This window comes from Chanodichthys erythropterus, chromosome 21 (assembly GCF_024489055.1).
Source record: "Chanodichthys erythropterus isolate Z2021 chromosome 21, ASM2448905v1, whole genome shotgun sequence".
NCBI lineage: Eukaryota > Metazoa > Chordata > Actinopteri > Cypriniformes > Xenocyprididae > Chanodichthys > Chanodichthys erythropterus.
The window spans coordinates 29267782-29289103 of NC_090241.1; the positions used below are offsets into that span (position 1 = coordinate 29267782).

Here is a 21322-nt window from a genome sequence, read left to right on the forward strand (position 1 = left end):
CTGCTTGTTACACACACAGGGATGCGCAGCAGCACACAAACGTTTTTAAAAATTAAAAATAAAAGGATTCCTCTCTGGAGAAGCATTCAGTCTTTCTGCTTGCAAATTCCGCCATGTAAATAGTCATAATAGTCATAAACAGTCTTTTAAAGGGAATGACTTTGATTGTTTTTTTTGCACATTACGCACAAAACACACCCGTGACTCATTAAGATGAGGTACAACCCTTTTAGACCATGTGCCTGGCACGCCGTCTCTCATTGAGAATCAATGATTTCAAGTTACTTTGATTGCTTTACAATATCTGTATAAATATCCATTTAGTGTACAGACTCAAGTGGCTAATTACTTTTTAAGAACTGTAGCAATGTGACAAAACATAGCAATGTTCAATTCTGCCATGAAATATAGTATAAACATGAAGACGTAGTAAGACGGCAACATTGTTAATTTACTGTAAATAGACTAGAGTTAAACTGATGTGTGATCACAAGTGTGCATACCTGTAGAGGCACTGAATGCTAGAGGCATTTATTTATTAAAAATAAAAACAAAACAATAATTGATTTTAAAAGTGAAAAACAAGTGCATTAAAGGGTTACATATACAGTACATGCCCACACTTTCTGTTTTGCTGGATATATTATAGATGCTAAACAGGCTTGGTGAATTTCAAGGCATTTATAAGGTCAACAAAGAACTATACTTGATGAGAATGTTTCTTGACATGGAGTGGGCATGTATCTAACCCCTTAATACATATGTTTTTCACTTTTAAAATCAATAATTGTTGTTGTTTTTTAATCAATAAACCTAGTTAACTTTTCTGGGGCAAACTGATTCAGAGCACTTTGCCTTCATGAATTTGAAAATTGAGGTCACGAACTTACAGTATGTGGGAAAAATATGTTGTTTTTTTTTCCCACAAGCTATTTCGTCACCCCCCGAGGACTAGCTCGACTTCTTGGTTCCTATGTTAGCATTCAACCGTAACATCTACAGTGTTGATGCTTTTGTTTTATTATTCATTACAAGTCAACAAGTACTTGTTTAATGGTCGTTCACTGAGAGGCTGGTGAAACTGCAGACTGCATGTTTTCTTACAAGCCCTGTTATAGGAGAGGGGGCTATATGCAGAGTGCTTTTTTATTAGGCCACTGCAGCCTTCTCTCCATCCACCTGCTGAAATGATTCGTCTTTTTTGATAGCCCTGCTGGAGTCTGCCTGCACAAGGAAACCAAATTACTGTGAGCAAATGGCCTTGTTGGTGTTAGCCCAGGAATCCAGGTCATGTGTATATGTGTAAACAGTGAATCCGCCCCTCCAGACATTTTTATCACGTTTAGCCGTGCCCTAGTGGTTAGTGGTTGTGCGGCAACCAGTGTTATTTTAGATTTTATCCACCTGTTTCCGCGGGGCGCTACTGTAAACGAGAACATGGGTAAAAACTTCCGGTGAGGCGGCGGAAGTAGCATACCAATGGTATTTTGTGTGCTAATTAGCGAAGAGGCTAAGTGTTTTTTTTGGATCATTGTTTACTTTGTAAAGTTGCAAATCTTTATGAGAGATGTCGTTATGGTGCTCAGGGACAACATCTCAGTTTACTACATTAATATAACAATACAATAAACGTATCGTGCCCTTAATTGCTCTTTACTTTACTGACCTTCCACAAAAGTGCTGCTGCATGACTAGAGCATCCTGATCCTGCAATACATGAACAACCCGCTGTCTGTACTTCACCTGTCACTGATGCTAGCACCAAAGCCTTATGATGTGATATTGTACTCCTAACGTATCGTGCGTGCCAGAGCAAGTCCTGTTTCCACTGTCATTTATGCGATGCTAAAGGCTACTTCTGTTAACCATTGCGATAATAAATACACACGTTTATGGAATATATCAGAGACTGCTTGAGGAATGAAGACAATTCTTGTGTGATTATAATTGTGTATTTATTTAGTTTAATGTTTTATCTGTCTCTTCCCTGTGCCTGTTGATTCCTGACAAATGCATATCACAGATTCACACACTCCGGTTAACTCATATAACTCATAACTCCTGTTGTCTTCTCATGAGCTCCCTCTGTTGCTCTGGCTGAAAGGATCAGGATCAGGATAGATAGACATAGAGATCGCGCAAACATCCTCGGATAGCAATCATCGCATAATTTAGAGGAAAATAAATAGAAATGCTCATAAAAGTGACGTAAACATAGGGTATGTTATCAATATATTTCTAAATGTGTAAGCCTTTGGATTTAAAAGCCTTAGTGGAGTTGTTTTTTGCATTCTTGTGATCGCAAATAAATGGAAGCAGGCGCAACTGAATAGGTATGTGTTCTCTTTTTATGTCAATATAAATATCAGTTAGATTTAGCATGATTGATCTGCACTCCTGACATAAATTAATACATTACTATTACTGTAAAAAAAAAAAAATATTGTAAAACATTGTTCAAATATTGATGCCGGAATCTTAAATCTTTAAGTAAAAAACAAACGTTCGCAAGTTTGGATCGTTACATCTTGAATGACTGTTAACTGTTGAATGAATGAGTGTCACGTCCAGCTTGTTTACTTCGAACCGGAAGACGCTCGCACGTTTGACGCAAGGCCTCATGGGGCGTAGGAAACTTGTGGATAAATATCAGTGCCCAAGGAAGTCGACCGGAAGTTGAAGTCGGCCGGATGCCGCCATCTTGTAGCAGAACTTCACTTGCGTTAGCATCCCCATTGACTCCCATTCATTTTGGCATCACTTTGACAGTGAATTACTTTACATCTGAGGCGTTTAAAGACTCCATTTGTCCATTATTTATTTCTAAAGATACACAACAATGTATAAAGAGCTCCATTACCTTCTATGTTACATTATGGCCCCCTAGAAACAGTTTTTGTAAAAATAGGCTAACGATTGCGTCATAACCACTCGACTCTCTGTCGCACAGTAGAGAAATTACCGTACAGACAGGATGAGAAGCTTGCAGGCAATCGGGGAGACGTCAAGAGAGAAGCCTACTGGCGTTACATTTTAAAATACTATACAAAATAATTAATCAGAATACTTACTCCTGCTCACTCACGCCAAAGAACTCCCCGCTCAAGCTCGCCGTCTCTGCAAGATTAACAATGGCAGTTTGCACGCACAGCTACTAGAAGATTTACATCTGTCAGACAGGTTGCTGACGTCATCAAGCTTAGTTTGAGTCTGCGCGTCAGAAACGGAAGTGCTAAAAATCGCTAAAAATGGGCTTCACTTGACTCAATTGAGTTCCAATGGAGTCGCTGTGTCCATTTCTTTTACTGTCTATGATATATATATATATATATATATATATAATATATACTATTTTGGGTTTTATTAATATTTTGAATTAGCTTTTATTTTTATATCTTCAGTTCAATCATGACAACTCTCGGAGTGGATTAAATTCAACCAGCATTTATTGGCATGGGGTATGAAGTATACATGGCTTGATTTTGGCGTACAAGATCTGCTACGCTGCTGCTGCTGCTGCTGCTGTTGCTGCTGCTGAGAAAATACAAATTGTTCAGCTTAGTCAAATAAAACAACAAGGAAAAGGCTGCTACAAGAATGGTAGAACCCTCGTAGCAGATCTCTACAGGTGGAGCTGGGGAGGAGGAGGGATAACAGCGCTTCACATTGCGCAGCTTGTCGATCGCAGGCTAGGGTATGATGTATATGGTTGCGTGGATATGGAATTACTTCTGATTGGCTGATGCCACGGCGTAGAAAGAACCAATCAGCGCTCGGTTAGAGTTTCATGACTGAACTTTGTATTTTTCATTTTCATTTTAGTTAACTTTTTAGTCATTTTGTTATGTGCTTTTGACATTTTTATTATATATATATATTTTAATATTACTATTTTGATTTCATTTATTTTTTAAAAAGGTCTTTCAACTTATTTCAGTTAGTTGCCAAGTAAATGTATTTTCACATAATATTAATATTTTATTTTATTTAAACTTTATTTCAATTAATAAAGATTAATTAAGATATTTGGAAGAATGTCAGCAACCAATTAGATCTGGCCCCCCCATTTACTACGATAGTAGGAAAAATAAATACTATGGTAGTCAATGGGGGGCTAGATCTGCTTGGTTTCTGAATTTCTTCCAAACATTTTCCTTTGTGTACAGCTGAACAACAAAAAAAATCATACACTACTTGAGGGTGAGTAAATGATGACAGAATTTTCATTTTTGGGTGAACTGTCCCTTTAAATGTCCCACTTTACATATATTCAACCTATAATATTTACTTTACATTTTCTCAATAACATTTTAAAACAGAAAGTCTACATTTTCCATTGACAAGATCCATAACTCTTTAGTTTGCTATTGCATTGTTTGGCTTTGTTATTGACCAATGTCAGTGACCTCTAAATGGCCAAATATCAGCCAAAATAATGGTCCATAACAGCCTTTGTAAAGAATAGTGCAAATATGCATTGATTGAGCTTTTGTATCTTTAAGCACTTGCAAAAACCCTTTTAATGCTTTTTGTATAATTTGTGTAATTTTAGAGATTCTAAAACTGTATTATTTAGCATGGCACACAGAATGGAGCAGGTTGTGGGGCAATGAGCTGGCAGATTGTGTATGGTTGAGGCAGATAGTTGGTTGGCTGGTTTGATGGAAGCTGTCTCACTGAAGCCCATGTTGAGATTCTGTTCACATCGGCTAAACCCAGCCGGCGTTTCTGCCTCTGGCTTCTGCAGGCTGGTGTGAAGCTCACAAAGACTCTTTGAGGACTCAATCTGCAGTCAGATTCCCTGTGATTTATCTAATGCTGTAAATGAAGGTGGATGCTGGATTTTTATCAAGCCAGTGCCAGTTAAGGAAGCATGCGTCATGAGTTATTGAGCAGTGCTATTATTCAGGGTTTAGGCAGCATTTGACATGTCTGGATATTTGGATAGGCTTTTTTTTTTTTTTTTAAATGAAGATATTGACATTTTTGCAAAAATATGTGAATTGCTACCAGTCTGAACATTTTCCATTTTCTATTTCCTCCTGAGACCTAGGCATAGACTTTTTTCCTCTGTAGAGGACATTATATTTTAGCAAATTCTGGTTTGGATGTCCTGTAAAGAGCACATTCAGGGTTTTTCAGAGATACCAAATGTTTGCTCCCTCTCCTTGGTCTTTATGTACATTGACTGAATGATCAAATTTAGCACTCTTGTGGAAATATGATAATATTTTGTAATTATCATTTAAATTTGACCAATTTCCAAATTGTTTGTTGTAAATAAACATCTCAGGAAACCAAAATCAGAATATGACGTTCTGTTACAAAACAGGGCATCAATTTCATACATGTCCTCTGTAGAAGACACCAGGATTTAAAACATGTTTATCAGGCATTTTGGGGAGACACAACAAAATAAATTATATATCAGTATTCCTATATGAGATAGTCTGATGAAAATGTTGCTCCCATTATTACACTTCTTTTTTTTCATTACATGTTGCCCCAATAACTCATTAATGTTCAAATTAGATACGATGTATAGATACAACATTTCAGTAAACAAGTAGTAAACAAGAATATTGAACAGTATTATAAGACACAAAAATTAGAATACACAATATTAGTTTTGCCAGATCCAAATAGTTTTGGGTTATGCATATATTTAATGGTTTAATTTTACTTTGCTCAAATTAACAAAATGATTGCATTAAGATTAGTTCAATTTTCTGAACGAGATTCAAAGACCCAGGTCAGTAAAATATGATCTTTCCGTCAAACATTGAGCATCTTTCTGAATGAATCAACATGTTTTGTTTGAGTGAATGATTCACTGACTCGATTATAAAGAAAATAACTTGTTTAATTCCTGAATGAATCAATCGGCATGTTGTAATGAATCAGTTGAAAGATTAATGACTCTACAGCCTTTAAAAATGAGTAATCTGTGTTCATTGTCAGACTTGGAGGAAGTATTCTTACAAAAGTTTGACACCATTGTCATCGGAAAAGCCTTTTTCCTTATACAGCTGTTCATTTAGCTACAAAGTCATGAAGTATTCCTTCCGGATCACATTACACTGTGGTGTCCCATCTTTTTCAGCACTCTCGCCCACCATTTCTCCATTTTGTCAATAAGATTTAAACTAGCTCCGCATTTATCGCTCTGGACACTGGCAGCATAGTCATGATAATTCTCATCCCATTTCATAATGTCTGCTATGCAATCTCTTCATCTGCCGCCAGTGGAAGGGGGGAAGCACATTATCTATGGTAGAGTATTATAAGAGATTATCCCTGACAGATCTTTTCCCTTGCAGGCACCATTAACCAGGCTTCGGCCCACTTGATATTTCTACCACCTGTGACCGTCATCCGCTGGGCAGAAGAATTATTGCCATTGTATTTTTTCCCTGCTCTATAAATTAATCATGTAAGGAACTACTCTGAATCTGGTTGGACAGTGACCAAGAAACTCCCTCCCTCCTTCCCCAAAGATGCCAGAGACATCATGCATCATTAAAACGTGCAATGCCATTTGACACAGAGATAATGCTCACGGTTGCCCCAGTATATGGTTTAAAGCATATTATCATGCTTTAGACAAGAAACAGAAAGCTTTTTGTGACTTTGAAATGTACAAGAAGCCCGAATGGATGACAAAAACCAAGCTGACCTCTCTCTGAAACGAGCGGGGACTGCTGACGAGACTGAAACATAAATTAGCATTGATCATTTTTGCTCAACATGCCACATTAATGATTTGAGCCTTACAGGGCTTGTTAGACATCTTGTGGAAATAGATTATAATGGTCTTACTAGCTGTCCCAGAAGTCCAGCAACTCTCGATTGTTCTACAAATGGCACATGGTTCTTGGTACATTCAAGGGCAACATTTTTAGAGTCATTAATGTTGTGTTCCTCTAGGGACTTTTTTAACGTAAAGAAGTATATTAATGCTGGCGGATCTTCAACCTTTTTTCGAGTGCCTTAAAATAGGTGTCATTTTTACGTAAACATTTACCCTTGTTTTAAATTATGATACAGCAGAGCAGCATGTATATCAGTTATCTAATCTGAGCATATTAAACACACCTCAAAGGACGGGTGTGCAGGGAAGTAGAACTGAATGAATTGATCTGAAGAAGTACAAAAACGTGTAGCATGCAGGGAATCAAATGTGCAGGTCAAATTAAGATATTCCCCCATTGCGCATCTATAGTTTCATCCTTCATTTCGCATACTCACCGGTTATAGATCACCCTCATGCATCTCATAAGGAAAGACATCAAACAAATATCCGGCTATTGACCTGTCCTCCCAGACTTGATTGAGACTCATAGCGGGCTGCAGGAGCAGAATGACAAACAAAGGAGGCAGGAGGTTAAAAAAATGGAAACCAAATCGATAGAGATGACTGAAATGACGAAGGACTTGAAGGTCAGAGCTCGTGGTCCCTTAGAGTAGATAATACATGAACATAATCAATCTCATCTAATTTAATCTCTCCCCCTATCTCAGACCTGATCTGCACTCATTTTTTCCCTTCGATGGTTAGGTCTTTTCATTTTCTGCCCAACGACCTAGCTGCTCTTGATATTACATTGGCACATCAAAGAAGTTAGTTGAACAATACCGATGATACTATGATCACCGATGATACTATGAATGATACTATCACTTCTGAATAGTTCTGATGCTTCAAAGCAATATTGTTTCAAAACAGATTCAATACTTCAAAGCAGTATTGAAACTTCAAAGTAAATCTGATGACTCAAAACAGCAGTGATAATTCAAAACAGATTTGATGCTTCAAAGCAATTCTGATGTTAAAGAAATGTTGATTGTTTTTAAGACAATACTGATGTTTCAAAACAACGTTGTTGCTTAAAAGCGATTATAATGGCTTGAAACTATAGTGATTCAAAACATAACTGAAGCTTCAAAAAGGTATGTTTCAAACTGATTTGATACTTCCAAACAATGATGGCACTTCAAAACAATATTGATGCTTTAGTACAATGTTGATGCATCAAAACTTCAAAATGATATTGCCACTTGTAAAAAGTACTGATGCTTCAAAGCAGTATTGTTTTAAAAAGGATGCTTCAAAAATACTTCAAATCAGAGTTGATGCTTTAAAACAACGTTGATGCTTCAAAGCAAATCTCATGTTTTAAAACAATGCATGTTCTTCCAAACAATCCTGATGATTCAAAACAACACTGATGTTACAAAACAGATTTGATGCTTTAAAGCAATTCTGATGATTAGAAACAGTACTGACCTAAACGATTTCAATCCTTTAAGGTTTGGTATTGCATTTGCAGAAAATAAGTTAAAGTCTGAATGTTAAACATGTCATGTATTATTTCTAATATATTCGGCTGATTCAAAATGTTATGTCCCTAGTGTTCTTATATCGCTCATAAACCATAAGCTGTTCTGCACTCAGAAATGTAAAATATTACGCTCATTTGCTAGACATTTGTTACAGTTTGACACTTGAACCGCACGTCCCACAAGGACCCGTATTTGTAAAAGCCAAAGCGTCATAAATTAAAGTGGGTATTTGACAACTCTGATGTTCTTTAAAGAGTATTGAATTCCTGTGAGGTGGATGAATTGCACGCCGCCATCTCAAAAAGAGGGAGGGCTGACGCCGTATAGCTTACTCCTCTATCATATTCACTGCCCTTTCAAAGTGTATCACCTCCCCTATCGAATCATAATCCTGTTCTGAGATACGGCGGGCTGAAAATGAAATATGTTTGCAGGTTTGTAAATGTATCACAAGCTTTTTTCCCCCAGTGTAAGTGTGTAGAACCAATACTTTTAGCACAATCCAAACATTGCCTTTGGCAGCTGAATATGTGTTCAGGTTTTGCTGCCGTAAGCCACTAAGGATTTTTTCATATCTCTCTTAGGCCCTCGCTTTCCCCTGTCTGTCTGTCTCTCTCTCTCTCCGATTCCCTCGACTCCTGGGAGATATATTGAGGGTTTGCTCGGTATCCACACTGCAGTTGATCAGCTGTGAGCAGGCCCATAGGCATGGAATCCTGTCTGTCCTTATTTGGATGAATGAATTATTAATATTTCACTGGTTTATCTGAAGTTACAGTTCCTCTTGGTTGTGTTGTTTTGTTTTTCTAATCTTTTTTTTGTCTCTCTCTCTTTCTCCCTCTGTCCCTTGCTCATTCCGCAGCTAACAAAGCTGACTTTACATAGGAAGAACACGGCCTGCTTCACTTGCAGTTGAATGGAAATAAAAGAGATTCTGTGACCTTGGAAGATGAAGATGTTGTTGCCATGGGAACTCTTAATCCTGCTGTCACTCAAGAGCTGCCTAGCAGGTACGATATCCCCGAGTTGCCTTTGATAGCTCACCTGTTCTGCATAGTCCCCACTTCAGCAGAGAGAGTGGCTTTTCATGCCTCTGTCTAATCATTTTCACATTCCTCTAGAGACAGATGCATGCTGGGAACAAGCTCTCGTGGTTGCCCCAGCAGGACATTTGTATTGACACAGTTTCTGATTTTTCTCTTCAGCAAGAACTTCACCCAACTAATTTTGGCACGCTTTGTTTGTTCATAACACACTAGCATAGGAAAATTTATTTATGTTTATATAGCTTTGAAGATTGTTCTGAAGCAGTTTGGTTTTGATTTTATATTGGACATTGAGTGCTAACCAGCCATCCAAATATTATATAGTCAAACCAAAATTGAATGAATGAACATTGCATTTATTAATACAGTTTATTCACTATAATTTAAAAAAATGGTAATAAAATATGATCTCAGAGTTATACAGTGTCCGAAAAAAAATTAACTTAATTATGTCAGATAACACTTAAGCAAAACATGGTCAGGTCAAAGTGTCTGAATAATTTTTGGTTCCAAATTTTTTATAATTTTTTTTTTAATAAATTTTCTTCACTGTATGAAGATTTTTTGGGTATAATATGTCACAGTTTACTTTATTTTGCTATCCTCACTTACATAAATGAACTATAGTGTCCACACACATATATATATATATATATATATGTATACAGTACAGTCCAAAAGTTTAGAACCACTAAGATTTTTAATGTATTTAAGTTTCGTCTGCTCACCAAGGCTACATTTATTTAATTAAGAATACAGTAAAAAAAACAGTAATATTGTGAAATATTATTACAATTTAAAATATCTGAAATACAAAGCTTCTGTAGCATTATACACTACCATTCAAAAGTTTGGGGTCAGTAAGAATTGTTATTTTTATTTTTTTGAAAAGAAGTTAAAGAAATGAATACTTTTATTCAGCAAGGATGCATTAAATCAATCAAAAGTGGCAGTAAAGACATTTATAATGTTACAAAATATTAGATTTCAGATAAACACTGTTCTTTTGAACTTTCTATTCATCAAATAATCCTGAAAAAAAATATTGTACACAAATATTTTGTACAATTGTACACATTAAATGTTTCTTGAGCAGCAGATCAGCATATTAGAATGATTTCTAAAGGATCATGTGACACTGAAGACTGGAGTAATGATGCTGAAAATTAAGCTTTGCATCACAGGAATAAATTACTTTGTGAAATATATTCAAATAGAAAACAGTTATTTTAAATTGTAATAATATTTCACAATATTACTGTTTTTACTGTATTTTTAATTAAATAAATGTAGCCTTGGTGAGCAGACGAAACTTCTTTTAAAAACATTAAAAATCTTAGTGGTTCCAAACTTTTGGACTGTACTGTATATTTATTTATTTTTTTATTTTTTTTGTTTGTTTACTTGTTATCCATCTAAAAATATCTCAGATTTATTTGAGAAACAACACTGAAAGTGTTATTTACAAATTAACATATATGTAAATGTATTTAATCTTGCTGTGAAATCTGCCAGTGCAGTAAGAAATATACTTTTATTAAAGATACATTCTCTGGAAAGTCTAAAGTCTAAATATTGTATGCAATGTTGGCTCTCAGATACATTTATCTTGTTTCAAGGATTTATAGATCAAGATGTCAACTTCAAAGGCTGTACATTTTTCTCAAAAAAAATAATAATAAATAAATAATAATAAAATAAATAAATAAAAACATGAACAAAACAATGCAGGACAGACATTACACTGGAAAAAAAGTCTGTTCTTAAGTATTTTTATCTAATCTTCCAGATAAAATATCTGAAAATCCTTCGAACAAGATCAGTTTACCTGAGAGGCAACAGTACATAAAATATTAAGCTTTTTTTTTTCATAGATTCTATCTTTAATAAGAGTATTTTTTACTGCACTGACAGATATTTTTTAAAACAAATGAAGAAATCTGCTAAACTTAAAGGTCCCATGGCATGAAAATTTCACTTTATGAGGTTTTTTAACATTAATATGAGTTCCAATAGCTTGCATATGGTCCCCCAGTGGCTAGAAAAGGCGATGGGTGTAAACCGAGCCCTGGGTGTTTTGCTTCACGTTTGAGAAAACGAAAGCTCAGACGACCCAATCTGGAATCTACCCCTTAAGTCGTCATACAGGAAAAGGTTACCTCCCCTTTCTCTGCTTTGCCCGCCCATGAGAAAAAGAGCTACTACAGTGAGATTCGAGCACAATATTTTTTTTTTTCCTCGAGAGACACATCATGCCTTGTAAATGAGCGAAGCATGGCAGTTGCTCAGTGTTTGGATGTACAAATTAATATTTTTTTAGTTCCTTCATCCGAGCCTATGAAGAAACAGTGGGTTAATTTCATTTTCTCTGGTAATATGCTGATACAACTTCCCATAGTTTTGTATGTCTGCGCCACACATTTCTCCGACCACTGTTTCCTCAACGTGGGCCAATACAGCCCAGTTACTGTCGCTAATGTGAAGGTAGATAGCATCAAGTGTGTGTGTGAATACACACACTGTAACGCGAGTGTTGAACATTTCTTTGTTGTTTGAAACCGTTCTGCTGTTATGGCGCATGCGATATCCACATTTCCAGATTGCAGAGCAATTGTAAAAAGATTGTAAAAAATTTTAAGATTTATGAAATATAAAATATGTAAACAGATAAATGATGTTGGCATGGTAGCACATTTTCCACAATGGCACCTATCTGAAAAGGTATTTGTAATAATGAATAATAATTTAGTTGCGCTGGTTAGTGTCTATAGCTGATAATTATATATATAATAATAATACAATAGCAAATCAGAGCAACATGAAGAGCCAACAATGTAGGCTAGCATTAGCTTCATGATAATACATAAACCAACTAAAGTACCGTATCCAGACACAATGTTTTAAACTAACCATTCGGAGATATCCTGCTATAGCTGCTGAGTTGCAACTTCTTCTTCCGGATCAGATTCTGGGTCAAACTGAAACAACTGCGTGTCTGTGAGTCATTGCGATACATCCACTGTCAACATTAGCGCATGGTACCGTGGCCGCAAGCTGGTTAAGGCCGCACCCACCCTCCACCTTGCCCTGCCTCTTTCCTCCTCATTAAAGCTAGAGACCCAGAAACGTCCTGAGGAAAGCTCATTGTGGGACTGGCTCGTAGTGGCACCAAGGCTGAATTTCGGGAAAGAGACTTCAGATACAGTACTAGGGACCACTTAGGCCTATATAAAAGCATCCAAAAAGTAGCATGTCATAGGACCTTTAACTATGCACAATTATATTTTTTAGTTGCATTTTATTATGCAATGCATTTAGCATTGTTTTTTCTCTACCATCAACAATCAGAAAAACCTGCGTCTCACCAGTTGAAGACCACTGTTTTACAGAATATTGATAGAGTTATATTGACATTACATATAACTATAGCATTTGACAGACTCGAAATGACATAAAACTCTCCACCATGTACATACAATCCATACAACAAGTTCATATTATTTCTCTTATGGTTTGTGCAACTCTCAGCACATACTGCACCGCTGTAAGGAAGAGGCCGTCGAAGAGGCAGGTGCCCTATTTAAACGAACCAATGTCCCCCGCTCAGTGCCAGTGCTCTAGTTATTGCCGTTGTTGTGCTACAGTAACTATGCCAACTCAAATGGGCATTTGCATTCAAGCCACAGGTGCTCTTTTGATTGCACAGCTTGATATTCAGAAAGCTTAGCTAGAGAGAAGGAAGTGCAGAGGCCAGACAGCCTCAGATGGAAGGGCAGCAGCTATTCAGCACCGAGGACCTGAGGAGACCAAACACACATACTGTATCTAACAACCTGCCATATTTCAGCTTTGAAGGCAGACTTTATTTAAGGATTTTTGTCTTTTTATTTTTAATCGTAGTATTGACGAAACGTGTGCGGTGCTGTGCAGTAAATTTCCAGTTGAAAGAAGTGGATTAGATCATGAAATAAATAAATCCAATGTAGCCTACACTTATTCATTTGGGAAATAGGTTATATTGAGTGAGAGAATGAATAATAGTGATGTACCAAAGTGAAATAGTTATTTAACATTCAGATATTGAATATAAATGTAGTTAATATTTAAACAATAAATGGAGCTATAGTAATGAGCATAGGAAGTTATTAAACTCGGACAAATGTCCTGATGTTAAAGAATCCCTGCCTCTTCTAATTGTATTCATTGCATATCTATATAAATTATTAATAACATTATGATTAGAAATAAAATGTACAAAATCATTTAAGCAAAAAATTCAATAGCATATTGAGACTATTTTCCAATATAAAACACATGTCTTGTTATACAGTGGAACAGTCATTCTTGTCGAAACAATTCAGATGTTCAAATGAACGTTATTTATTAATTTATTTTATTTTATTTTTAATCAATAACACAGTAAAACTAATATTGTGAACATATTTTTAAAAATGTTTTCTGTTTTTTTATTATTCCTGTGATGGCAAAACTGAATTTTCAGCAGCCATTACATCTTCGGTGTCACGATCTTTCAGAAGTCATTCTATTATGCTGATTTGGTGCTCATTTCTTATTATCACAGTTAAAAACTGCTGCAAAAGAACAACATTTATTTGAATTTTTTTTGTAACAATATAAAAGTCTTTACTGTCACTTTTAATCGATTTAAATTTAAATGTGTCCTTGTTAAATAATAGTATTACGGAGCCCTAAAGGGACATGGTGAATGAAAAAAATATGAGATGGGAGAAAAAATCAATTTAATGCTTTTGCGTTCCATCACAAATGTGTTCCCATGAGAAACTTTGCGTTCGCTCGCAAAGGTTTTGTGTTCCCCTGAGAAAATTTAGTTATTTGCGAGTGAACGTGTTTCTCAAGTTTCTCAGGGAAACGCAAACATTTTGCGAGCAAACGCAGAGTTTCTCAGGGGAACACAAAACATTTGCGAGAGAACGCAAAACCATTGACATATAATTTTTCATAGCTCCCATGTCATATTTTTTTTTTTTTTTACCTCAACATGTCCTTAGGGGCTCCATAATTTATTAATCCCTTAATAAAACTTAATGACCCTAAACTTTTAAACGCTAGTGCATATCCAAAGTACGGACATTTGTTTGCATTTTGTTTTGTGATTATATCTTGTGATTGCATGCTGTGGAAAAGCAGTAGAGAAAAAAAAAAAAAAAAACAGATTTCAGCAGAAGATCACCTCTCATTAAATTACCCACTATAATTAACTACTGTTAATAATAGTACTTCTTTAGATGCTTCTTTTGTATTATATTTATCCCTGTAGTAAATTATTCCATAAAGGGGTTGGGGCAAAATCGTCCATGACAAAAAGTGATGGGGACGTGTCCTCACGGCAAATGACACCTAAATGTGGAATACTGTAAGTGTGCTACTCCTCGCTCTAAATGCTTCATTAATTCCCGTCGTTCAAAGGACACACAAAAGGGAAAGTGAAAAAGGTAGCATCTCCCCCAGCGTGAGGAGGCAGGGCCCTCACCCCAGGCAAACACGCCTGGACACTTCCATTAGCTTGATGATGTGAGAGGGTAATTTTTTTTGTCCTCGTCAAGGTTAGAGACCTGTAAAAAAGAATTTCATTCACTCAAAGAGGATGGGAAAAATCACCGGTGAGTTTTATTGGGAAAGGTTGAATGAGAAAGTGTACAGTAGAAAGCACAATTTCCCTGTGAAGGGGCTGACATGTTTCTGAGAGCTTGTTTATTCATTTAAGAAATGATACATTTCACTAGAGTAATTACCACAACATGGGGTAATTAGGGAGGTGGATTGGTGTCTTGGCAGCAGTCAACCGAAACAACAGACCTAGCCACATTGCCATGCGTGTTACAGGCCTGCCAAAAAGAGGACGTCATGTTGATACGGTTTCTGCTACAAGAGGGGAAATGAAAGCTGTTCCTCTGGCACGTGTTTACGTTGTAGATCTAATGAGCTCAGTGTGGGAAGTTGCTGGAAATAAATGAATAGCGCACATTAGAGATAATGTGGACCTGATGTGTTCACACCTGTTTTAAAATCCAGATTCAAGTTCCAGATTGTGGATTATGAGCCGTTTGTAACTCTTCTTGTTCTTTCTCCTAGAGAGAATTATTCGACATGGTCCAGTGTTCACGCAAGAACCCAGTGACAGTGTTTTCCCTTTAAGTGCAGAGGACAACAAGATATTTATTAACTGCAAAGCCAAGGGAAGTCCAGAGCCACATTACAAGTATGACCATTTCCCTCAATATCTTCTCAGTATATAGTGGATTCCAAAAGTCTGAGATCAAATTGAAAATATAGATTTACACCTATAAATAAATCAAATTTGAGAATTTTTTGAAACATTAAAACAAAGAACAAATATGTGACATCGATTTTCCAAGGTCAGATTTTCTTTGCTCTTTCGAACATAATTAAATCATATTTCAATGACCCAGTTTTAACAAGAAATTATGACAATTATTTAATTTTTTATTTCAGCTTTTGACTGAAATTGTAAATACTAGTAAATTAAATTTATAATGAAACATTTTGTCACAAGTATTTTCAGACTTTTGGACAGTGTTATTTTAATATTTTTTAATATACTATTATAGTATTCATTAATATTTTGAGTTGTTTTTTTATTTTTTTTATTTTCAATTTTTATTTTTTTATTTTTTTTTACATTTTAGTGATTTTGTTGTGTTTTGTCATTTTTATTATGTATGTTTTTATATATATTTTTATATATAGGATTAGGGCCAAGCAATAATAAAAAAATAAAACCATCTCAAGATTAAAGTTGTTAAATTTCGAGAAAAAGTAGAATTCAAATGTTGAGAATAAACTTGTTAAATTTCGAGAAAAAGGTCGAGATATAATGTTGAGAATAAACTCATTAAATTACGAGAAAATTACTTTATTCTCAACATTTTATCTCAACCTTTTTCTCGAAATTTAACAACTTTAATCTCGAGATGGTTTTATTTTTTATTATTGCTTGGCCCTAATCCTCTTCCGTATTTTTTTTCTATCTGTTCTGTTTTATTTTATTTTTTATAATAGTTTTGTTAATTATAACAATGCTTTTGAGCACATTGATATTTTTTTTCTCTGAAGGAACTGGATTAAAACATTTTCTTTGAATAAAAAGTATTCGTATATTTTTAATGTCTAAATTTCTTCTCATCATCATTATCCTGTGCTCACTCCTTTCATATTTAGTTGGAAATTCAATGGGAAAGATCTTGACATTGACATGGACTTCAACTACAGTCTTGCTGAAGGAAACCTTTTGATCACTAACCCTGAGGCAGCTAAACACGGAGGTGTTTACCAGTGTATCGCCACTAATGCATTTGGAACCATTCTGAGCCGAGAGGCTAAAGTGGAGTTTGCATGTAAGTGCAAATTAAACTGTATGTTTTGTATATGTGAATGTTTGAAAATAGCTTTTGACAGTCTACCTCACACATGATTAATATAACTTTTACTACGCTGTCTGTATATGTATCCTTTGGAAGCTTAAATGCGTAATGTGTAAAATGGCTGCTATGTTATCGTTCATATTTCATGCTGTCATTTGGTCCATTAGTGGGTAAGATATACTTTCTTCCATGGATGTGGTAGGCTTTTAAATTGACAACTACATTTTCACATCAGATACCATCAGATGTCCAGTGGTACTAACTGATATGCAACCTGTCATGGAAAATTGAAAAAAGGACTTATGTCAACAGATAATCAGAAAGTCTGCCTCATTTATATTGTGTGAACATATGAACACATTGTTCATTTGAAATTTCACAAGTAGATGTCTTTTCTGGGCTTGAGTGATGCAGAAAATTGTTGTAGGACTAATTGGTGGTGCTTCACTGGCAAAATTGGCATTCACAGAGTGGGGAAAAAGCATTTTCCCAATGATTTACCTTCTCACGTAGCCATCAGTTCTGAAGTCTTGAGGAATCTTTTTTTCTCTTGACTCATAATGAGGAAAGCTTTTCATTATGTAATTTTACTTAGTTTTATTCATCTTTTTTCCTGTTTATGCATATGGCAGACACTTTCATCCAAAGCAACTTATTGCATTAAAGGTATACAGGGAATCAAACTCTTTACCTTGCCATTTCTAGCACCATTTTATACTGTTAAAGCTCCAAGAACGATTGTACTTTGCTGGCACAAAACACACTTAATAAATATCTTTAAACCACATATTTAATATATAATTCAAGGGCACATTTTCCTTTAGTTTCATCCATAAAAATATAGATCTGACAATACATAATTAACAAAGTTACCGTGACAACCACATATCTACAAAAATACACACATACACAGTGTGTAGTCAGAAAGTGTTTGTTGCATTTCAAATAGATAAGTATAAAAATGTTATTTATTTTACCTGACTTGCAAATTCTTTTTTAAATGTAAAGTTTTTTTTTTTTTTGGTTTATACATTAAAGTGTGAGTTCACCCAAAAATTAAAATTATCCCATGATTTACTCACCCTCAAGCCATCCTAGGTGTATATGACTTATAGGTGTTTATGAGTTATATTAAATAATGTCCTAGCTCTCCTAAGCTTTATAATGGCAGTAAAAAGAGGATGAGATTGTGAAGACATCCAACATAAAATATAACCACACGGCTCCAGTAAGTTATTAAAGGCCTTCTGAAGTGAAGCAATGCATTTGTGGAAGAAAAATATCCATATTTAAAACTTTAAAAATTAAAATAATTGGCTTTACAGCGAAAGAGTGAACTCCTGACACATGATGCTCTGACGAACTCAAAAAAACAAAAAAAAACACGAGTCACAAATTAGAAGTCTAAAACGAGAGTTTTTAAAGAGAAATGTCGACGGATTTCAATATAAGAGAAGCGGAGCTTGAGTTTGTTGCACAGCCCTATTTGTTTGAACACAGAGAGGCATCAAAGCTTACACTACTCCTGCATCGTGTCAGGGGTTACTCTTTTTGCCGTAAGTTGACGTGCGTATTGCCAGTTATTTAAGTTTAAGTTTTAAATGTGGATATTTTTCTTACACAAATGCATCACTTCACTTCAGAAGGCCTTTGTTAACCCCCAGAAGCCCTGTGGATATCTTTTATGATGGTTAGTTGCACTTTTTTGGGCTTCAAAACCTCATCCTCTCTTTACTGCCATTATAAAGCTTAGGAGAGCCAGGACATTATTTAATATATAACTGATAATATTCATCTGAAAGAAGAAAGTCATATACATCTAGTATGGCTTGAGGGTGAGTAAATCATGGGGTATTTTTCATTTTTGGGTGAACTATCCGTTTAACTTTAATAAATTTGAATATTTATTTTTTCTTGCAGTTTGTCCTTTGGTTACACAAAACACAACTCATTCCACACAGTCATATATTCATGAGGCTGGAGAACTGATATTTGAATAAACACCACAGCTTTAGCCCAGTGTGGGATGTCATTTTTGCCTGTCCCTTCCTGTGCTATAGAGTGGCATTTCTAAAGGTCCCTGCTCTGTGAGTCGTCTGTCGCACGTCAGAGCGATGACACTGCCTTTAATGAAAAGTAATGGCAAACCCATTATTTTGTTTTTGCAGACCTGCAGAATTTCAGCAGCAAGGCCAGAAGTCCAGTATTAGTGAGGGAAGGACAGGCTGTTGTGCTGCTGTGCGGTCCGCCACCCCACTTTGGAGGTACATTTTAGTGTATTCTGTATGAATTTGAATGTTATTTTCAAATGCACATCAGGTTTTTTTGCATACAAATACACAAAGTCCCTATTTTCTGAAGTTAACACTATTTTTCCATTTTCCAATAGAGACTTTCATACAAAGCAAGAGTGACAATTGTTTCCAAAACCTGTTGACCTCTTTCCACAGCGCATTTTTTTATCAGTTCGAGCACTATGCTTAGCCTGTGGAATAATTGCAAGCAAATCCAAGGTCAGGAATTCACCGCAAGTGGCAATTCAGTGCTAGTCATGTCAAAGAAAACCTCATTCTGCTCTGCTCACTTAGTATGTATGGTACATGTTGGTTCAGATTGTGTCTTAATCATCTCATATTGTGAGCAAATCAAGCTTTCAAATGACCGGAGCACAAGGCTCACTCTGGAGCTCCCGTTCTTGCATTCATACACCAGCATCATGGCATTTAGCTCCCCTTCCTCCTTCTTAATGGCACTTGTGCCCTTGTGGTCATTTGGAAAGGTTATTTTCTTAAGCCTTGGCCTTCTGTTGAAAGGTAATAAAGGCATGTGGTGGCTGGTTTAAAGCGACACGTCTCTTTATCCCCCAGTCCAGCTGTGTACCTCTTCTGTGTCTGTATACAGCTGATTAGCAGCCTCTCAAAGAGCCATGCACACATACAGAAGAGGTGCAATTTCACGCCACCGCACCGGCGTTCTGACATTCCGCCACATTTCCACTCAAATCAATGGCCTTAATGCCCCATACCTTCCCCACTCTCTGCCACCACCCTCCATCTTCTATTTTCCTTCCCCTGTTCTCCCGCCACACCAGCCTTGATTGTTTGCCACATTCTGTAATCCGATGCTCTGTTGTATGGATAATGGTTATGGGACTTTATACAGTGGTCCTGGAAGTGATTTTTTGCAGGGCTGGAAGTGATTTTTATCATTCACATTCATCCAAAAGGCAGGTGTGAATGACCACCCAGAAATTTGAAATCTGCCTTTTTTTGCTCTTGGGAATATATTTTTTTTCTTTAACATTGGCGCGTGAGAAATGTGTCCGCCATGTATATATGAACATTTGGCATATATCTCAGTATATATTAACTTTCAAAGGTTTGGAGTCTCAAAAAAACAAGTCTCTTAAGCTCAAAAATATTATCTTATGCTCACCAAGGCTGCATTTATTTGATCAAAATACAGTAAACACAGTAATATTGTCAATGTTTTTTATACTAATACATTGTAAAATATAATTTATTTCTCTGATGGATTTTCAGCAGCCATTACTCCACTCTCAAGTGTCCTAAAACCTTTTAGAAATTGTACAAATATGTTCATTATTATGTTAAATACAGTTGTGCTGCTTAATATTTTTGTGAAAACCACAAGACATTTTTTTTTTCTTAGGGTTGTTTGATGAATAGCAATTTTGAAAGAGCAGCATTTATTTGAAGTATTTTGAAACATTACAGTCTACATTTGATTAGAATTATAAATGAATAAAAGTGCACACTTAGAGGTAATTTTGGTTGCTTATTTACTTCAGTATGACTATGTTAGTTCAATTACTGCTCGCTGTCTTCCAGTGTGGATAATTTGGAACATTAAACTGGACCATGTGAATTATAGTGACGGCTCTACATTAATGTACAGTAACTACTACCTAAAGTAAAAATCAGCTATTTTTCCTGCTAAATAGCTTTGTTCATTGGTCTACTGTCACGTGATTTCAGATTAGTGGCTGTGAATTTGGTTCCTAAGAGACCAAAAGCCTTAAGCACAGTGCGCAGTAATGACAAGAGGTCGCTCACCTTGTCACTACTCCATTTATGATGGTTTTAATTCACCTCTATTCTATTTGGAAGCAAAATGGTTCTTTTTCCTTGGTACTGTAGATTTTTTTTTTAACCTTAAATAGCCCTTATCAATCCACTTTTCAGCCACTCTAACCCCCTGTCTGCCCTCTAATAAATGCTGCTTAATTTGATGCTTTCATACAGTACTTTATTTCATACCACAGGCCTTGCCGTGTGCATTCCTTTTTTCCCTCTCTTCCTGTATTCCTGTCTCATTAAGAAAGAGTGAGAGGTGACATGCATGAATGGAGATAAAGAAATAAATGAAAAGGCTATGAAGACAAAAGGAACTTACATCATTAAAAAAATCTAAATGAATATGAAAAGCAAATTTAGTGAGTGAGCAGATTAAATTGAAGACACATTCATTTGCTTTTTGTGGATTGTA

General features: G+C 35.8%; 1 protein-coding gene across 1 annotated transcript in view; it reads left to right on the forward strand.

Annotated features, from left to right (window-relative positions):
- The first annotated feature begins 9260 nt into the window (after nt 1-9260).
- Nucleotides 9261-21322, forward strand: part of LOC137010554 (contactin-4) — a 49233-nt gene continuing 37171 nt past the window's right edge. Inside the window, exons 1-4 of the mRNA XM_067372624.1 lie at nt 9261-9353; nt 15504-15630; nt 16611-16786; nt 18982-19077. Of these exons, the coding sequence (XP_067228725.1) occupies nt 9293-9353; nt 15504-15630; nt 16611-16786; nt 18982-19077 (460 nt within the window). The 5' untranslated portion in view covers nt 9261-9292. The remainder of the gene's footprint in view (nt 9354-15503; nt 15631-16610; nt 16787-18981; nt 19078-21322) is intronic.